At 63.5% G+C, this 17,505-nt stretch overlaps 3 protein-coding genes across 7 annotated transcripts; 1 reads left to right on the top strand and 2 right to left on the bottom strand.

Annotated features, from left to right (window-relative positions):
• Positions 1–18: 18 nt before the first annotated feature.
• On the bottom strand, positions 19–3,971 carry PTX4 (pentraxin 4). Of its 2 annotated transcripts, XM_080557231.1 has the most exons (3): positions 2,455–2,721; positions 1,823–2,333; positions 19–1,578 (listed from the first exon to the last, which is right to left on the bottom strand). In XM_080557231.1, exons 1-3 carry the CDS (start codon positions 2,581–2,583, stop codon positions 944–946), a joined length of 1,275 nt encoding a protein of 424 aa, XP_080413357.1. In that variant the 5' UTR covers positions 2,584–2,721; the 3' UTR covers positions 19–943. The 2 variants fall into 2 exon arrangements, with proteins under 2 accessions (XP_080413357.1, XP_080413356.1); XM_080557230.1 differs by having other exon boundaries at positions 1,823–3,971.
• Positions 3,972–4,229: 258 nt separating this feature from the next.
• On the top strand, positions 4,230–10,941 carry ECI1 (enoyl-CoA delta isomerase 1). Its single transcript, XM_080557212.1, has 7 exons — positions 4,230–4,397; positions 4,826–4,945; positions 5,797–5,924; positions 6,554–6,700; positions 8,095–8,216; positions 8,591–8,769; positions 10,426–10,941. The coding sequence occupies exons 1-7, from the start codon at positions 4,358–4,360 to the stop codon at positions 10,590–10,592; spliced, it is 903 nt and encodes a 300-aa protein (XP_080413338.1). The 5' UTR covers positions 4,230–4,357; the 3' UTR covers positions 10,593–10,941.
• On the bottom strand, positions 10,425–17,455 carry LOC308178487 (deoxyribonuclease-1-like 2). 4 transcript variants are annotated; one of them, XM_080557209.1, is made up of 9 exons: positions 15,157–17,454; positions 14,287–14,506; positions 13,911–13,999; positions 12,892–12,975; positions 12,640–12,740; positions 12,421–12,533; positions 12,066–12,220; positions 11,874–11,970; positions 10,425–11,220 (listed from the first exon to the last, which is right to left on the bottom strand). In XM_080557209.1, exons 2-9 carry the CDS (start codon positions 14,431–14,433, stop codon positions 11,170–11,172), a joined length of 837 nt encoding a protein of 278 aa, XP_080413335.1. In that variant the 5' UTR covers positions 14,434–14,506; positions 15,157–17,454; the 3' UTR covers positions 10,425–11,169. The 4 variants fall into 4 exon arrangements, with proteins under 4 accessions (XP_080413335.1, XP_080413333.1, XP_080413332.1 ...); XM_080557207.1 differs by having other exon boundaries at positions 12,640–12,975; positions 14,287–17,455; XM_080557206.1 differs by lacking the exons at positions 14,287–14,506; positions 15,157–17,454 and having other exon boundaries at positions 12,640–12,975; positions 13,911–14,280.
• Positions 17,456–17,505: the final 50 nt, after the last annotated feature.

Genomic DNA, 17,505 nt, shown 5'->3' with positions numbered 1-17,505 from the left:
CCCCCCCCCCTCCGGCTCGCTCCCGGTCACGGTCACGGGTGTTTCCGTGCCGCCCCCGCCGCCTGACTCAGTGGCAAAAGCTGCTGGGCAGGGGGCACGCGGCGAGCACGAGCGGGTGACCGAGCCCCGCTCCCCGCTCCCCGCTCCCCGCAGCGCCGTGCCCAGCGTGAGCCGCCGGCCGGGCACCGGCTGCGGGGCCGTGGGGGCAGCCGGCCTGCGGGGAGGCCGCAGGGCGTGAAACCACCTGGGGGCACGCTGTGCCGCTGCCTGCCCGCTGCCGCACGCCCTCTTGTTCCGGGCCCTGTGCCCGTCAGGGCTCAGAGTGTCGCCGAGCAGTACCGGGAAGGGCAAGACCGTAAATAAATGAGGTTTCCTCTCTGCCTGGAGCGTTTTAATAGGAACGAGAGGGCTGTACGTGCTCCTGGAGGCAGGAGCAGGCCTCCACGTGGCCGCCTGCTCCCCCGGCCCCGCGCCTCAGAGCCTCGGCACCCCCTGGGTGAGAGCAGTGCTGGGAGCACCCAGCTGCCTCCCTCGGGTGCTCAGCCCCACGGGGAGGCACAGCGACGTGACCAGACGTGGGGGCTCCGCATCACTGCTGTGAAAATCGCATCACAGCCCTGAAAATCAGATTACGATTCCCCACTGAACCCTGGCTGCCCAGCTCCTGTGCCCTGCCTCAGCACGCACCGTGCCCTGGAGCTGGTGGCATGCCCTGGCCGGGGCAGCAGCTCTGCAGGCAGCGAGCAGGGAGGGAAGGGGTGCGGGGGTACCTCTGCCTGGCGCCCCCAACACCTCAAACCAGCCTGCAACTTCCCAGGGGATACAACAGCCCACCAGCGGCGGCCTGGCCACGAGACAGCCCGCTGCCTGGTGTCCCAGCACCCGGGGGGACGTGGCTCGCACCGGCCAGGCACCACAAGCCACCGGTGAGCTGCCGGGCTCGTCACGGGCAGTGCTCGAGGCAGGTGCACGCCACCCCCTGCACCTCACCCTGCAGGGAGGCATTGGCCAGAGTCAGGAGGGGCCTGCAGGGCAGCCCCTGGCCAGTTGCCATGCTGGCCACCTCCCCGGGCATGAGAGCCCGGTTCCAGAGGGCCAAGCCGGCCAGCCGGCCCACAAAGGCTCCCGTGGGGCTAAATCCCACTCTGACGTGGCCCTGCGGCTGGCCTAGCACCAGTGAGCCGCCAGCGGGGATTTCATAGCCCTGCTGGAAGCCAGAGCTGGCGGCCAGCAGCCTCCTGTCCACGTAGAAGCGGTACTGGCCCCGGCCGGAGGACCAGATGAGGCAGAGGTGGTGCCATTTGCCATCCAGGAGCGGCGTCACTGGGAGCTCCCGAAACGCTGTGTCCCCGATGACAAAACGCGCGGATCCAGGATCCCTGTCCTGGCCGTGCACGGCCAGCTTGCTGTCCCCGTCCTCGCTGGCGTAGTACAGGACGGTGCCGAGGCGGGGGGCCGAGGTGAGCACCCAGGTGCAGAGCGACAGCGCCCACAGCCCCGCGCGCAGCCCTGGCCGCAGGACGGCCGCGTTGCTGGCAGAGGCGCTGGGGGAGAGCAGCATGGGGCCCACGTCGCAGGCTGGGGAAGGGAACAGCGCTCAGCCAGGGCTGCAAGGACGAATGTCCCTGGTGCCCCGGCATGGGCCATGCAACCTCTTTAACTCCCACTGCAGGATCTGAGTGCAGTCCTGTGTTTTAAAATTGAACTGAAGGGCAGAGAGCTCTGCCTCCTGCCAGCACTGGGGCTTGAACACCCCCCCCCCACTCCCCCAGCCAAGCCTGGCGGCAGCAGGAAGCAGCCACCCCTCTGGGCCCGCACCTACCTGTCCCCAGCTGCTCCTGGGGGCCCGTGGCCGTGGCAGACAGCGCCGCTGTGACAGCCTGGGCGTCACGAAGGGGCTCCGTGTCCTCCGTGGGCATCCCGATGGTCCCAGTCTCCACCAGCAGCCGGTGCCCTTCCTCCCACAGCCGCTGCCTCACCTTCAGGGGCCGAGGGCTGGCAGTGCTGGGGGGCACGGGGCCCCGTGGCTCATGCTGGCTGCGGACTGTGTCCCACGGGCTGTGTGGCTCAGCACCGGCCTCAGGGCGAGTGAGCAGGTGGTGCCGGGGGGTCAGGCCACCCACCGTCCCCTCCAGCCGCTTCACCCTGCGGTGCAGCCGCCGGCCAGCAGCAGCCAGGCGGGCCAGCTCGGCGCCCAGGACGGCCCGGGCTGCGTCGGCCGCCTCCGCCTGCTCTGCCAGCACCTGAAACCGTCTGTCGATGTTGTAGGAGATGTTGTAGTTCCTGGCGATGCTCTGGAGATGGCTCAGCGTCACCTCCTGGAAACGGCGAAACTGCAACGGAGCAGGGTGAAGCAGCCGCCCTGCTGGATAAACCCTCGTCCATCCTGCTGAGCCCCCCCCGCCCCAGGAGCCCACGATGCTGCAGCCCCCCCGGGCCAGCCCGGGCACCCACCTGCTCCTCCAGCATCCGCAGCCGCTGGAGCACGGGGCCAGTGCGGGCTGCGGGTCCCGGTGCCTCGGGCAGGCCACCCCGCAGGGCGGCAGCGAGGAGCAGGCAGAGGGGCAGCACCGTCCCCGCCATGCCGCCGCCGGACGCCGTCTGCCCGCACGGCACGGCTGGCCCCAGGCTTGGCCCCCGCACTGCTCCCTGGGGCAGCCTCCGCCGCGATGAGATTCACAGGCGGTGCTGGCGTGGCCCAGCTGCCGCTGAGGCCAGCCCCGGGAGCTGCCCCCGCCATCCGCCCCGGCCTGGCTGTCCCGGTGGGAGAATGAGAGCGGTGCAGGGCCGGCAGGGCAGGCAGGGTGAGCAGGGCAGGGCACGGCAGGGCAGGGCAGAACCGAGTGGGGCAGCCGAGGACAGAACAGGACGGTGCAGGGCAGTGCAGGACAGAGCAGAGCGGTGCAAGACAGAGAGGGGCAGTGCAGGACAGCACAGGAAGGTGCAGGATGGTGCAAGATCATAGAGTCACAGAATCACAGAGGCATTAAGGTTGGGAAAGCCCTCCAAGATCATCTGGTCCAACCATCCCCCTACCACCAATGTCACCCACTAAACCATGTCCCTAAGCACCACGTCCAACCTTTCCTTGAACACCCCCAGGGACGGTGACTCCCCCACCTCCCTGGGCAACCCGTCCCAAGGCCTGACGGCTCTTTCTGAGAAGAAATGTCTCCTCATTTCCAACCTGAACCTCCCCTGGCGCAACTTGAGGCTGTTCCCTCTAGTCCTATCTCTAGTTATATGCGAGAAGAGGCTGACCCCCAGCTCCCCACACCTTCCTGTCAGGTAGCTGTAGAGAGCAATGAGGTCTCCCCTGAGCCTCCTCTTCTCCAGACCAAACACCCCCAGCTCCCTCAGCCGCTCCTCACAGGCCTTGTGTTCCAGGCCCTTCACCAGCTTCGTAGCCCTGCTCTGGACACACTCCAGGGCCTCGATGTCCTTCTTGTAGTGAGGGGCCCAAAACTGAACACAGTACTTGAGGTGTGGCCTCACCAGAGCTGAGTACAGGGGGACGATCACCTCCCTGGTCCTGCTGGCTGCACTATTCCTGATACAAGCCAGGATGCCGTTGGCCTTCTTGGCCACCTGGGCACACTGCTGGCTCGTGTTCAGGTGAGCATTGACCAACACCCCCAGATCCTCTTCCTCTGCACAGCTTTTGAGCCTCTCTGCCCCAGGCCTGTAGCGCTGCATGGGGTTGCTGTGGCCCATGTCGAACCTCATCCCACTGAGCTCTGCCCATCGACCCAACCCGTCCAGGTCCCTGTGCAGGGCCCCGCCCCCTGGCAGACGGACGCTTCCCCCAGCTCGGTGCCATCCACCGGCTTCCTGAGGCGCGCCCAAGTCCCTCACCCGGAGCATCGGTTAGGGCATTAACGAGGCTGGGCCCCGGCACCACCCCCGGGAACACCGCTGGTGCCCGGGCAGCGGCAGGCCGTCACGCCGCCCAGCACCACCCCCCGGCCCGGCCACGGGCTGCCGGCGGGGCGGGGCTTAACGGAGGGGGCGGGGCTTAACGGAGGGGGCGGGGCTTAACGGAGGGATCGGGGCTTAACGGCGGGGCGGGGCTTAACGGCGGGGCGGGGCTTAGCGGCGGGGGCGGGGCTTAACGGCGGGGCGGGGCTTAGCGGCGGGGGCGGGGTTTAACGGCGGGGGCGGGGCTTAACGGCGGGGGCGGGGCTTAACGGCGGGGCGGGGCTTAACGGCGGGGCGGGGCTTAACGGCGGGGGCGGGGCTTAGCGGCGGGGGCGGGGTTTAACGGCGGGGGCGGGGCTTAGCGGCGGGGGCGGGGCTTAACGGCGGGGGAGGGCCCGCCCCCAGGCCCCGCCGCGTCTTCTTGACCCTCCGGCAGGAAATGGCGGCGCCGGCCCTCGCCCGCTGCGTGGCCCGGCCAGGTGCGGTGCGGTGCGGTGCCTGCCCCGCGGGCGGCGGGTCCCGGGTCCCTGACGGGGGTGAGGGGGGCCTCGCCACAGCCCCCCGGGGGTCCCCTTCGCCCCCCTCTGTGCGTCGCGGTGTCCCCACTCCGGGTCCCCTTGCCCCCCGTACCCTCCGTATCCCCGTGCCCCCCACGCCCCCCACGCCCCCCGTACCCCCACCCCCCATCTCCGTGCCCCCCACGCTCCCCCCGTAACCCCGTGCCCTCCATGCCCCCTGTACCCCCCGTATCCCCGTCCCCCCGTATCCCCGTGCCCCCCGCGCCCCCCGCGGTGCCGCCCCGCCGCCCCTCTCGGTGTCCCCGTCCCCCCTCCCGCCGCCCCCCCGAGCAGCAGCTCCGTGGGGCGCAGCCCCGCCGCGCTCACCGCCTCCCCCCCGCCGCCCCCAGGGGTGCTGCCCCTCGGCCAGGCGTGGGGCAGAGCCGCCCGGCTGCCCCCCGGCCCCCCGCCCGCCCAGCGCCGCGCCTTCAGCAACAACAGGGTCCTGGTGGAGCTGGACGAGAGCGCAGGTACGGCTCGCGGCACCGGGCAGCGCAGGGCCGCGGGGAGCAGGGGTGGGGACGGGGGTGTCACGGGTGGCGGGCGCTCGGTGTGCCCGGGAGCCCCCTCCCACGAGCAGCACGCGGCCCCTGGGTGACGCCGTGGGGTGCCTGCCGTGGGGTCTCGTGCCTGAGCGTTGTCCCCCCGGTGTTGTCTCCGCTTTGGGGACCCGGCGGAGCAGCACAGGGCTCGTGCAGCGAGCAGCTGCTGGGGATTTCTTGTGCTGGCTGCCAGGAATAGCTGTCACAGGGCCGTGCCCCCGCGCTGAGCAGAACGTGCCTCCTTGGTACGCCCCAGGGCCTGCCTCTGCCCGCTGGGCCCGTCCTCGTGCTGTCCCCGGCAGGCAGCGAGCACTCAGCTGGGGGCTCGTGAAGGCCCCCATGCTGCTCGGGAGGGACGAGGGGTCAGAGTCCGCCCCACGCCGCTGGCCAAGGTGGCTTGCTAGTCCCTGGGCGCGGTACAAGCCGGTGGCCTGGCCTCGTCCAGCTGAGCCGGGGAGGAGGGAGCGGCGCGGTGGGGACACCCTGAAGGTGGCTGGCTTGGGACGCGTGGCACGGCCACCGAACGCCGCGGGGACGGCTGCGGGCTCACGCCAGCTGAGCTGGGCTTGCGGGCAGATCCGGGTACAGGCAGAGGCCCTGCCCTTGGCCCCAGGGCTCTGGGGGCTTTTTGAAGAATGAAGTTCGAAAAGGTACGATCTGGGTAAAGTGGGAAAACAGGAAGGCAGACGAAACACCTGTCTTGGGCAAGACAGGTGTACGTGTGGTGCATGCCGCCGTGGCAAGGGGTTTCTGATGTCTCCGTGTTTACCATGGCACAGGTGTAGCGACGATGAAGTTTAAGAGCCCTCCGGTTAACAGCCTCAGCCTGGACTTCCTCACCGAGTTTTGCATAAGCCTGGAGAAGCTGGAGAATGACCGGGCCTGCCGGGGCGTGATCCTCACATCCGTACGTGTTGCCCTGCGATTGCAGCGCGAGCTGCAGGGCAACTTGGCAGGCATGGGTGCCCTTCCCTTGCTCGTGTTTGGTCTCCTGGCTCCCCGGTCCCTGGCATGTGAGGACCAGGAAGCAGCTTTAATTGGCTCTGGAAGCAGGGGCAAGGGATGCTTGAAAGGCCAACGGTCTTCCTTCTTGTGGCCTTTTCTACTGCAAGAATAACAACGAAGTATTGTCGTTTGGCATTAAAATCAAACCTGCTTATCTGCAAACGTGACAAATCCTTTGAGATCTCTTGAACTGCCCAGAAGGTGCTAGGGAAGCCAGAATGTATTTTCAGATGGGATGCTGGTACGAGGTCATGCCCGGGAATGGGACAGGGCAAGTTTTGTGCTGCGTGGCTGTTGGACCCACACAGGGACTGCGATGATGAAAAATCTTGGTGCAAGCAAAGAATCCCAGCCCTGCAGGACGTGGTGACATAATGATCCAGGCCACAGGAGCACTGGGGAGATTGTTTCAGAACCCCAAAAGGCCCTGTTAGGTTTAACCAGAGCATCCCCCTTCCACAGACTGCCAGGCTTTAGAAGGTTAAAGGGTCACTGCTAATCTTGGTAATGTTTGTATTTTGCTGATTTCAGGCTGTCCCCAAAATCTTCTCGTCTGGCCTGGACATCACCGAGATGTGTGGAAAGAGCACGGAGCACTATGCTGAGTTCTGGAGGGCCGTGCAGGAGATGTGGCTCCGGCTGTACAGCTCCAACATGGTGACAGTCGCTGCAGTCAATGCAAGTCCTTTAGATCTGCCTTCCTAGCCGCCCCGCGTGGTCTGTCGCTTGCTGGGCTTGTTTGTGGTGTGTGGGCAGGGACAGCCGAAAAATCAGGCTTGCCAGTGCTGAAACAAATGCAGCGTTGGGATGTCTGGGCAAAGTACGTGTCGGTAGGTTTGGTGCACTGGGGTGTGGGAATGCATGGAAGCGGGCGATGTTGCGGGCTCCGAGTAAGCTGCGCGTGCTGCGGAGGTGTAGCAGCGCATCGGTGGCGTTGGAGAGCTTGCACAGCACTCGTGTCTGGGGGGCTCGGACCTAGATGTCAGTGGCACAGCAGTGCTTTTTGCAGCAAGAGCCATTCCCGGCCCCAGGAACTCATCTGGAAGCCTGTCCTGCATGCTGGAGAGCCAGGAGGAGGGCTGTAGGCTAGTGTTAAAGCTCAGGGGGGCATCCGTGGCTGGTGAGTACCAGAGAAGCCCAGCAGTCAGGGCAGGAGGAGTCCAAAGGACGCCTGTCACGTGCATACCATCTGCTTTTTCACAAATGAGACTTGTCGGAGTTGCCCAGGGTTGTTTGTTCGGCTGTTGCGCTGCTTTGATAGCTGGAGGGGAGGAGATGGGGAGGGAGCTGTGCAGCGCTGCAAAGAATTATCCTCAGCCCTTTGGGCAGTGGTGCTTTGGACCCTGGGTGGTGGAATACGTCGTTAGTCCTTTTTTCACTGCCTTGTGCTAGTCCAGCCACAGCTCTTGGCCAGCAGGGAAGTGCTCCACAGACATGTTACCCACACGCTGTCTTGTTTCCATTTTTCAGTGCAGTGCTGCTTTGGCAGCTCGTGGTTCTGCGTCTGCCAGTAGGCTGTCTTTGAAGGTGGCTGGGTCTCTGACCAGCATCCCACAAGCATCCTATGCAGGGCTAAGCAATCACTGAGTCATGGCTGAAATGGAAGTTTTATACGTGGATGGTGTTACAAAGCCCTTGCACAGAAACATTTCTGTGGCATTGAGGGTTACAAAATCATATGAAAATGCCATAAGACATCTCCACTGCAAGGTTTGCAAGTGCAAGTAGCGCTTTCTCTGCAGGAGTCTGTGAACTAAAGAGCGAAACTCAATGGGAACAGATCAGTTAATTAGATTTCCAGGCTGTGGAATGCAAGAAACAGAGAGCACCAAAAAAAAAAAAAGAAAAGAAAAAAGAAAGGATAAACTCTTGTAAGCATATCAGAAATCTTCTTCTTTAGTGGCTGTTTTAAATCAGGTGGTTGGAATCTTGGGGAGGGGGGAACACCTGCTCTGGCCACAGCAGCTCTGTCACTGTATGTCTTCCCTGTTCTGGAGAAAACGGGGCACGCGGACATTTGTAGCTAGAGCACAAGGGCTGACCTAGACTCACTCCTTCCTTCTCCTTGCCAGGGATCCAGTCCGGCCGGAGGCTGTCTCATTGCCTTGACGTGTGACTACAGAATCATGGCAGAGAACCCCAAATTCAGCATTGGCCTGAACGAAGCCCAGCTGGGCATTGTGGCTCCCTTCTGGTAGGCCAGTGTCTTTCACTTCTATTGTTATGAGTAGGTCTCCAAAAAGAGTTCACAGGGTTTATTAATAAGCTGTAACTGGCCACTGAGATGTAGTTCTATGTGTCCTTCCCAACAGAGCGTTAAGGTAGTCGCAGGGTGTGCGGTACCTCATTTCTTTGTCCTGTCCTGTATGTATCCGAAAAGTTTTCAGGCTGCGGAACGTTCTGACGTCCTGTTTGCAGCCTCCACCCGCAAGGATCTCAGTCCTGACTCCGTGATCAACTCTAAAACTAGTGCTGGGAGATCTCCGTGGCCACGCTCGGTCTGGGAGTATGCTTTTCTGTGGGTACAGGGTGTGTACCTGCAAAAGCTTTTCCTCCCATCTCTTCTAGGTTTAAGGACACATTTGTCAACGTTGTGGGACATCGAGTTGCTGAACGTTCCCTCCAGCTGGGCTCCCTCCACTCTGCACCTGAGGCCCACAGGATTGGCCTTGTGGACGAGCTGGTGCCAGAGGAGAAGCTGAAGGACAGGGCCACGGCTGTTATGCAGCAGTGGCTGGCTCTTCCCGGTAAGGGAGGCACCTCCTGCAGACTGCTGCTGCCTCCTGGGCAATGACCGAATGCAGAAGCGGGGATTTTACCCGTGTAGGAGAGAGAGGCATTGAGGCTGGTACCTGGGAGCTACGTATCTGTTGGTACTGGAGGTGTGAGTGGCTGGGAGGTAGGAAAGCTCAGCAAAGCGGTTCAAGCAGCCTTGGGCTATCAGGGATGTGCTTGCCACACAGGACGGTGTGCTGGGTGCACAAGGCGCTTGCCTCCAGCTCAGCTCACTCTGCCAGTGCTGCTGAGTTGATCCGGAGGTGCCTGAGCTCCAGATTCAAACTGGATCCCTTTGTTTGTCAGCGGAGGCGTTAACCCGGCATATGAGCTAATCCTGCTCTGCTGGAGGGAGAGGAAAATCCTGCAGAGCTGAGGTGGGTGGGAGTGCCTGGGTGGCTGCCAGCCTGCCCTTTGGAGGAGCGGTGTGGATCAGCTCTTAGTACTCCCTTAGCTGAGGTGGAGCTGGGGGCGTTAGGACAGACAGCAAATGCAAACATCACGTGCGTGTGTGGGCTGCTCCATGGCTCCTGGGCCAGGAGAGGGCTCTCCACAGCCCACGGCTAGGTTTGTTTTATCCCATTGCGTGCCACCTCTGAAGGGGTGCAGCTAGGTATCACCCTTGGCAGTTCGTTCTATAGAAATCTGAATGGAACTGGGCAGAAATGGGCAGGTCCCAGGGCTGTCACTTAAGCGTCCTGGTTTTGGAAGAGGGTCCCTAAACATCTCTCTGGCCCTGCTGTCTTGGTGTTAGAGTGAAACCAGCTGGTCCTCAGCCCCTGAGAGTGGGGAGCATGTCTTTGTTGTGCTCTCTCGTGGCTTCCAGGAGGCACCATGCAGGTCCTTCTGCAGAGCCTTAAGTCGGAGCCAACGAGTTTGTCTGGGTGAAGATACCCATGAAGGTGCTAAAGCCATTTTGGGTTCTCAGTATGTGGGATTTCACCCTCATTTCACAGTTCCTGTTGCCACATTCTGAGAGCATGTTTGCAACATCAGTGCAATAGATTTGTGTCTGCATTGTTGCAGGTAGGGCGTGAGCAGATGTGTGCTTGAGGCCTTGGCTCCAGCAACCAGCGCTGCTCCAGCAGCATCCCCATATCCGTGCTGAATTATGCAGGCTGGAGCAGGGATCGCAGCCCAGAGCCTGCAGTTGGTGGGGACAATGCTGCTGGCTTTTGAATGGCATGTATGGCACGAACAGAATGTCTTCCCAGAGGTCAAAGGGGTCTGGGTTGGGAGAGCTTGGAGCCAGAGCAGTTTCAGATAACAGAATTTTGTTCAGTTACTGCTGACCTGAGCCCAGCGACGGGCATTTGGGTGAGGGCTGGGCTCTAGAGGGCGCAAAGAGAAGGAGGGTGCACAACTCGTTCTGTAATTTGTCCCAGTAGTTCAGTCATTTCCCCACCAAGGGATAGAGTTCACAATTTATTGTATGAGAATGTATCCAGTTCAGCTTCCAGACGGTGGATTGTTCTTACACCTTTCCCTGCTGGTTTAAAGAGCCCACCAGCCCTTCGGTGTGCGCGACCTCTGCTTTGGAGGTACTGGCACGTGGTGACAGGGGCCGAGAGGTGGTTGATAACAGTGGGGACCGTGCATGCCCCCTGTCCTCACTCTCCTCTCCACAGACCATGCCCGTCAGCTCACCAAGACCATGATGAGGAAGGCAGTGCTGGACCGCCTGGTAGCTCACCGGGAAGAAGACATTCAGTACTTCATCAGCTTCATCTCAAAAGAGTCTATCCAGAAGTCCCTCCGCATGTACATGGAGATGCTGAAGAAGAAGAAGAGCTGAGGAGCCAGCCAGCTGGGGCTCGGTCCCAGGAGCTTTCATGACCCTCCAAAACACTGCAGTAGGTGTAGACTTTCACGCTGAAGCCATCTGCAGTGTCAGCACCTGGTGACGTGCTGCCTGCTCCTGTGGCTGCCCCAACCAACCCTTCCCGGTAGTCCCCATAGAGTGCCTGACACCACTGCTGCCTTCCTGAGAGCAGGGAGAGCTGTTTGCTCAGCTCACCCAAGGAACAGACAGGGAGAGTCTTGACAGCACTGCAGCCTCAGCCTGAGGGTCCTTGGATGTCCTCCCTCCTGTCCAACAGCTAATTGTGAAAATGAAATTTGTCAATAAAGTCTTTGATGAGGTAGGGGTGGGTGCTTCATTCCTGAGCCTGTCTGCGGTCACTGCTTGCTTCCTGGATCCTGGCGGACCAGGGGGGCTCTGCCGGGAGCCCCGGGGGCTGGCTGTCACCCTTCTCCAGACCGCACTCGGGAGCAGCCCACGTGCAGGGCTCATGGATGGGGCTGCAGAGCGCCTTCGTGGGGGTGGTCGTGGGAGCTGGAGCTGGATCGTGGTCTGCGGCTGCAGGAGGAGCTCAAGCCGTCAGCTTCACCTCAACTGGGTAGTGGTCGCTGACTGCCAGGGCCTGCAGGAGGGCGAGAGGCGGGGAGGTGTAACGCAAGGGTTGGGTGAGCCCTGACCCCTCGTGGTGCTGGTGGGGCTGTAGGGGCAGCTGTCACTGCTGTGCGAGACCCTTCTGCCTGCTGGCGGGGGACAGGATAACCCCAACCCTGGAGTCGTGAGGTCCTGCCCCTGCCGTGCCTGCTCCTACCCGTGAAAGGCCACAAAAACGCTCATCTCTTCACCGCAGGGACAGGCAATAACCCCAAATCCCCCCTCTTTTTTCCACCTGTGGGTCCCCCAGCACCTGGGGCTCCACGTTAGCTGGATGTGGGTGGCTGCTGTGCCCCAGGAGGGGAGCATGCCTAATGTGAGGGGTTGTGTGTGTCTGCTGGTGTCCCCACAGCCTGGCACGGGGCAGGGACACAGGTGCCATGGCCATAGCCGCCTTGGGCTGCTGCTGAGGCTGCTTTAAACCCGCATTTGAGCTGACACTTAAATGCAGCAGCTACCTTGCTGCAGCTGGGCTGCCTAATCCTGAACAAATGCTGGCAGCCCTGTGGTGTCAGGATGTCTTTGGTGCACCCGGAGCTGCCTGGGGCAACTTGGCTTCACTGCCCCGGGCATCTCCGGGTGCAGCAAAGACACCCTGAGCCCCAGTTCGTGATCCCTGCTCACCTCCTCCTGCTCCAGCTGGAATGCGCGCTGGAAATTGTAAACAGTGGCCGAGTTCGGCACGATGCTCCTCTTCAGCTTGGCGCCGCACACCACGATCCTGCAAGGGAGCAACGCGCGGTGGGTGCCGCTCCTGCCCCTGCCGGCGGGGGGGGACGGGCAGGGGGGCACCGGGGACGTGGTGGTGGTGCTGACCTGTCGTAGGCGCAGTCCGACTTCCCCACGGTGGTGTCGGAGCTGTCGGGGATCAGCCACTTGAAGACGTCGCTGGTGCGCAGGCGGATGGAGGACCAGTCGCTCGGCTTGACGTAGGCGCAGTCGGCGTTGAAGTCCCCCAGGAACACGATGTTCTGCGGGAAGGGCGGCACGGGGGCTGATGGCAGGGCTGCCTCTGCCCCAAAACTGGCCGTCCCAGCCCTGAAGCCGGCTTTGCCCCATTGTGGCAGGGCCCCCGGCCCCAACGCCCTTGTGCCCACCGTGCTGAGCTGGGAGCGGGGACCCGGCGTGGGTCGCGCCGTGCCCAGGGCCCGGTGCTGCCAGGGGTACTCACATCGGTCCCCCACTTGTTGACCACGGCCAGGTAGACGTCGTAGAGCGCGTCGATCTCGGCGGCGGCGTCGTGCGGGGCCGAGTGCAGCGGCACCATCACAAACTCCCCTGCCTCTGGGGGGAGAGGGATGTGTGAGCCCGCGTGGCCACAGCCCCATGGGCACCCCGTGCATCCCCCCCGAGAGGGGCTGGCACCGGCCCCCGCCTTCCCACCACTTACTGGTGTGGGGCGCTGAGACCCTCAGGATGAATGGCTCCCGGCTGAAGGTGTCCTGCGGGTCCTCGTACTGGTAGGTGTCCACCACCGACACGACGTCCGTCCTGCGGGACCGAGGGGACGGTGACGCTGGGGCTTGGCCCTGCCATGGTGGCTTTGGTGTCCTGAGCCCCAGCAGGTGACGTGGGGCCATCCTGGCCCCTGCGTCCCCTCCGCGGCACCCGAGGTGGGACAGCAGCACGCCCACCCCGTTACCTGTAGATGAAGAGGTACATCTCCTTGTAGTTCTCCCGTCCCAGGGGCCCGCTGATCTCGTAGTCGTACGGGGATGAGGACACGCTGCAGAGATGAAAAGGACGGACAGTGACGTGGCTGTCAGTGCTGGCACAGCCCTGGGGTGGCCCCGGCTCTGCTGGCCCCACGGGCACCGCAGCCCCGCCGCGGGCGGCACCGTGAGCCACCTGCCGTCCCCACCGCCGCGTGGTGACCCCAGCCATCCTCCCCACGCCCCGGCAGGACACGGGGCTGGTCCCGACCCCCCATTGCTCTGCAGGGATGCTCCCCATAGTCATTTGCATCCAAGTTAAACGAGGTTAATTGGCTGCCGCGGGGCGCGGCGTCACCCTCGCTGCCGCGGTGGCTTTGTGGTGATGCCGGAGGGGGGAACGGAGGGGCGAGGGCGCGGGCCGGGCGTACCTGCGCAGGGACCTCCGCCCCAGCCTGGCCCTCGCCCAGAACTGGGTCCCCTGCATGCCCGTGGCAGCCTGGGCTACCTGCAGCTTTGTGCCCATGGCACAGCCCCCTCTGCCACCCCATGGATTTGTCAGGTTTGGCCACGCAGAGCCCCCGGAGAGCCACGGTCCCACCACGTGCCCTTTGCCCCTGTGTCTTCATCCCCAGCCCCGGCTTTGCCCTGTCCTGTTGCATTTTTCAGACTCGATGTGACAGTTTTAGTTCCTTTCCATCTCCTGCATTCAGGTGTGATTTCAGCTTTCACGAGGGTTTTGCACCACTTGCACCCCTTTTCCCCCTGGATCGTTCACAGTGGCTGCTCAAAGCTTCGGCACAGTGCCCAGCGAGCTCCAGGCTGTTCCTCCCCGTTTCATTTCACAAAGCTCCAGCATTTTCTCTTATTCCCCTTTCTGAAAACAAACGCTCTTCCAATGGTTTTTTTTGTTTGTTTGTTTGCCTTTTATTGCTCAAGCAGCTTTGCTTTCCCTGCCTAACGCCAGCATTTTGCTGCCGGGTGGCTCCAGCCCCGGCCCTGCTCGTACCTGTTGAGCTGCTCCATGAGCTCGGTGACGGCGCTGAGGTCGGAGTCGCGCACCTCCTGCACCAGCACGATGTCGTAGCGGTGCAGGACCTGTGGGGACAGGAGCGATGGCAATGGCTCGGGGTGCTAGGGTGGTGAGCAGGGACCCCACGGCAGCACCAGGGTGACCCACATGTCCCTTGGTGCCGAGGCAGATGTCCACAGAGAGGCTCAGAGGGAACACAGGGTGTCCCTGACATGACCCACATTACCCTCCACCAAGCCAGGACATCCCTGGCACCAGGAAGATGTCCAGCCATGGCCATGTCCCTGGCACAGGAGTTGCATTTTGGCTCCATGCACACAGCCCGTCCCCGCGCAGCACCAGCCGTACTCACGTTGACGATGATGCCTGCCACGGCCTCATCAGACATCTTGCTGTCACCAAACGCCTGGATGTTGAAGGCACCGATGCGCAGCGTGGCGGTGGCTGGGCACAGGAGAGCCGCAGCCAGCAGGGACAGTGTCAGCACCAAGGTCCCCATCCTGCTGGGAGGGATGCTGAGCCGCAGGGAAATAGCAATCGGAGCCAGGGTTTGCTCTGGGCTTGGAAATATGCTTCATGTTTGGGGATAAAGTGAAGAAATCCATTTAGGTCCTTCCTGTGTGCCATGCCGCAGCCCACGGAGGACTGCCACCGCTCCGCTGTGCTCGGCTGGGGCAGAAGAGCTGGATCTGGCCGTGCTGCCTGGGGCAGCCCGTGCAGCCAGCCCGGGCTGTCTGCCGGGTCGCCGGTCCCAGAGGAAGACGAAGCCCGTCCTGCCGCGGTGAATCAGCCGGGAAGCGCCTCTGCCTGTCGCCCGTGAGCCCTGGGATCAGCCAGCTCCCGGCTCCGCTCCCCATGGGGCTGTCCTGCTCTGACTGCATGCTCCAGCCCCCTCCACCCGCACCCCAGGCTGGTTTGCATCCTTCAGTTTGCTCACAGTCCCCTCTTGACCCTGCTCTGCTGTTCTGCATCCTTAAATGTGGCCACGGTCCCCCTTCATCCCCTCTTCCCTGGTGCTCCCCAAAGCTGGGAGCTTTCTGCGCTGGAATTGCACCACTCAATGGTCTCGGAAAGCGAGGAATCAAATCCCAGTTCCAGCCATCCCAGTCCCTCCAGTTCCATGGCCGAACGATGAGTGATTGCCCACACCTCGGGGCTGCCCCAGCTCCCAGCCCGTCGCGCCACGGCCGCGAGAGGCACCAAGCCCCAGCTCCATCCTTACCGTGCCAAGCGCGCAGCACCTCTGCCCTCCCGGCCGCAGGAGGGCTGTTTTATTCCCAGCGGAGGTGCTGGGAAAGCAGGATGAGTCGGACACCCCCGTGGGTGTTTTGGCACAGGTTTGGGCTCCTTCCCACGTTGGGAAACCAAAACCCGCACAGCGGCAGGGTGGGGCCGGCGTCAGCACCTCTGCTCAGCGCCACGGAGGGCACCCGGGGGGAGCGGCGGCGATGGGGCAGCGCAGTGGGGCTGGGGGCACGCGGAGCTCAGGGGGTGCTCAGGGGGGGCCCAGCTCGCAGTGCTCCTCACCCCAGCGTCGTGCCGAGCGGCAGGGCGGGTGGCTGGGGGTAATGGCTTTAATGCAGGTGATTCAGACACGTAATTAGAAGGGACATGAGGAAATGGCGGGGTTGTTCGGGTCAAGCCAGTCAAGCCATCGGCGCCACTGCGAGCCTCCGTGCGAGGGGCCAGCTGCAAGCCCCTGCCCCATCAGCCACCCCAAGCAGCCCCAGGACATGGCGCTGACCCCATCCCACTGGGGAAGCTGCGACATGGCTGGGACCGAGCCCCGGTGCTGGTGCTGGGCTGGCATCCCCTGTGCCACCAGCACTCTGCGCCAGCCCAGCCGAGGACGCCGGGCTCTGGGGGGTGCTGGTGGCGGGGCAGGTGCGTGGCCGGCAGCCGGGGCCGGGGCCGGGGAGGTGACGGTTCCTCATGCTGGGGCTTGTCGGGCTCCGGCACACAGCACTGGGGCAGCATCCTCGCGATCAGTCATGGGTGAGTCCAGTGTCCTCAGACGCATCCAGGAATTCCTGCAGGATTGCTCAGCTCGGGCTTTCCACCATCCCTGCAGGCGGTGAGTGGCCCAGTTCCTTTGGGAGAAGCATTTCCTCTTTCTCTTCCAGCATCCTCCTCTGAGCCTGGCGCCCCACCGCAGGTGCTGCCGGGACACACGGGGGCCCTCCAGGTGCAAACCAAGCTGGTGGGACCCCCCCACCCGCAGGTGGAGGGGAGCGGCCTCGTGCCCAGCCCGGGGGCTTCCTCCGTCCTGATCCCCATCGGCAGCACGCGCACGGTGACTGCTGCCTGGCCAGAGGGCTTCCCCCCACGGGTGCTGGGTCAATCCCCCTCGGCCGGGTGTCCCGCTGGGATGGGGCCAGTGCTCCCAGGACAGCTCCGCATCCCCCTGCCCAGGGTTGAGCAGGGGCTGCAGCACCGCGCTGCCCGTTCCAACGCTCGTTGCTGCGTCGCGGGTCGGCCGCCACCACGAGGAGCAGAGCTCCGTGCCTCCCTGCGTGGAACGGGACGAGGTGGCTCTGTGCCAGGAGCACCAAAATCCCTGGGAAGGCACCGAAACCCCCAGGAAGGCACCGCACCACTGCGCCGGGAGCTGACTCACATCCTCCACCTCCCACCACCGTCACCAGTGCCCATCAGACGCCCTGCGGGCTCCAGCAGGATACGGCCCCATGAGCTGGAAGAAGAGCTGGAGGCATCCCGCGACTCAGCAAGGGGGAGGAAACCCGCCTGGACCCTCCCAGGCCCTTCCCGACACCCCGCTTTGCTGCTTGCTCAGACAGGAGCTGCTCTTCCCACAGCAGGGAAATTTCCTGGGCTCTCGACAGCAGCAGGGAGGCTCCAGGTCCCGGGGACCTTCCCGGCTGCAGCCCCCCATGCCGGGGCTGCCCCATTGCAGGGGGACACCAAGCTCGGGGTGGGGGCTGGAGAGACGGGGGCGAAACAGCTCAGCACCCCAAGCACCCACCAACCCAATCGCCACGCTCCAGCAGGGGTTGCTTTGCCAATCATCCTCATGCCCTGGGGTGTGCCCCCATAACTCGGTGTGGAGACATGGCAATGAGCCCTAGGGGATAGGGGCAAGGGCTCACCCGTGTGTGGGGCTGGAGGCACACGTGTGGGGCAGCCCCACAGCACCCAGGAGGGGGAGGTTTGCAGAGGAGGCTGCGTGAGCACACGTGTGTGTGTGTACAGGAACTTGTGGGGACACGGGCACGGGCACTTGCAGCCCGGGGGAACGCAGGTGTGCACATACGGGACAGTGCGAAGGAGGCTGGGAGTGCACAGGGTGCACGTGTGTGCGGGGTGGTGTGCACTGCACACGGAGGAGCGTGCACAAGAGGGTTTGCACACGAGGGTGTGCATCAGGCAGCAGGTGTGTGGGAGTGCTTGTGCACGGCGGCACGCACACACACAGGACGGCGCGGATATGGGGGTGCGCACAGAGGGCACTCGCAGCACCCAGCTGCCGTCTGAGCGAGCTCCAGCCAGAGCAGCACGGGCTGAAAATAGCAAATATTTAATGAAAGCACCCCACAGCCACGAGACCCCAGAA

Source organism: Anser brachyrhynchus (genome assembly GCF_964034855.1).
Source record: "Anser brachyrhynchus genome assembly, chromosome: 15".
NCBI classification, from domain to species: Eukaryota; Metazoa; Chordata; class Aves; order Anseriformes; family Anatidae; genus Anser; species Anser brachyrhynchus.
This window is presented reverse-complemented; position numbering and strand designations above follow the sequence as displayed.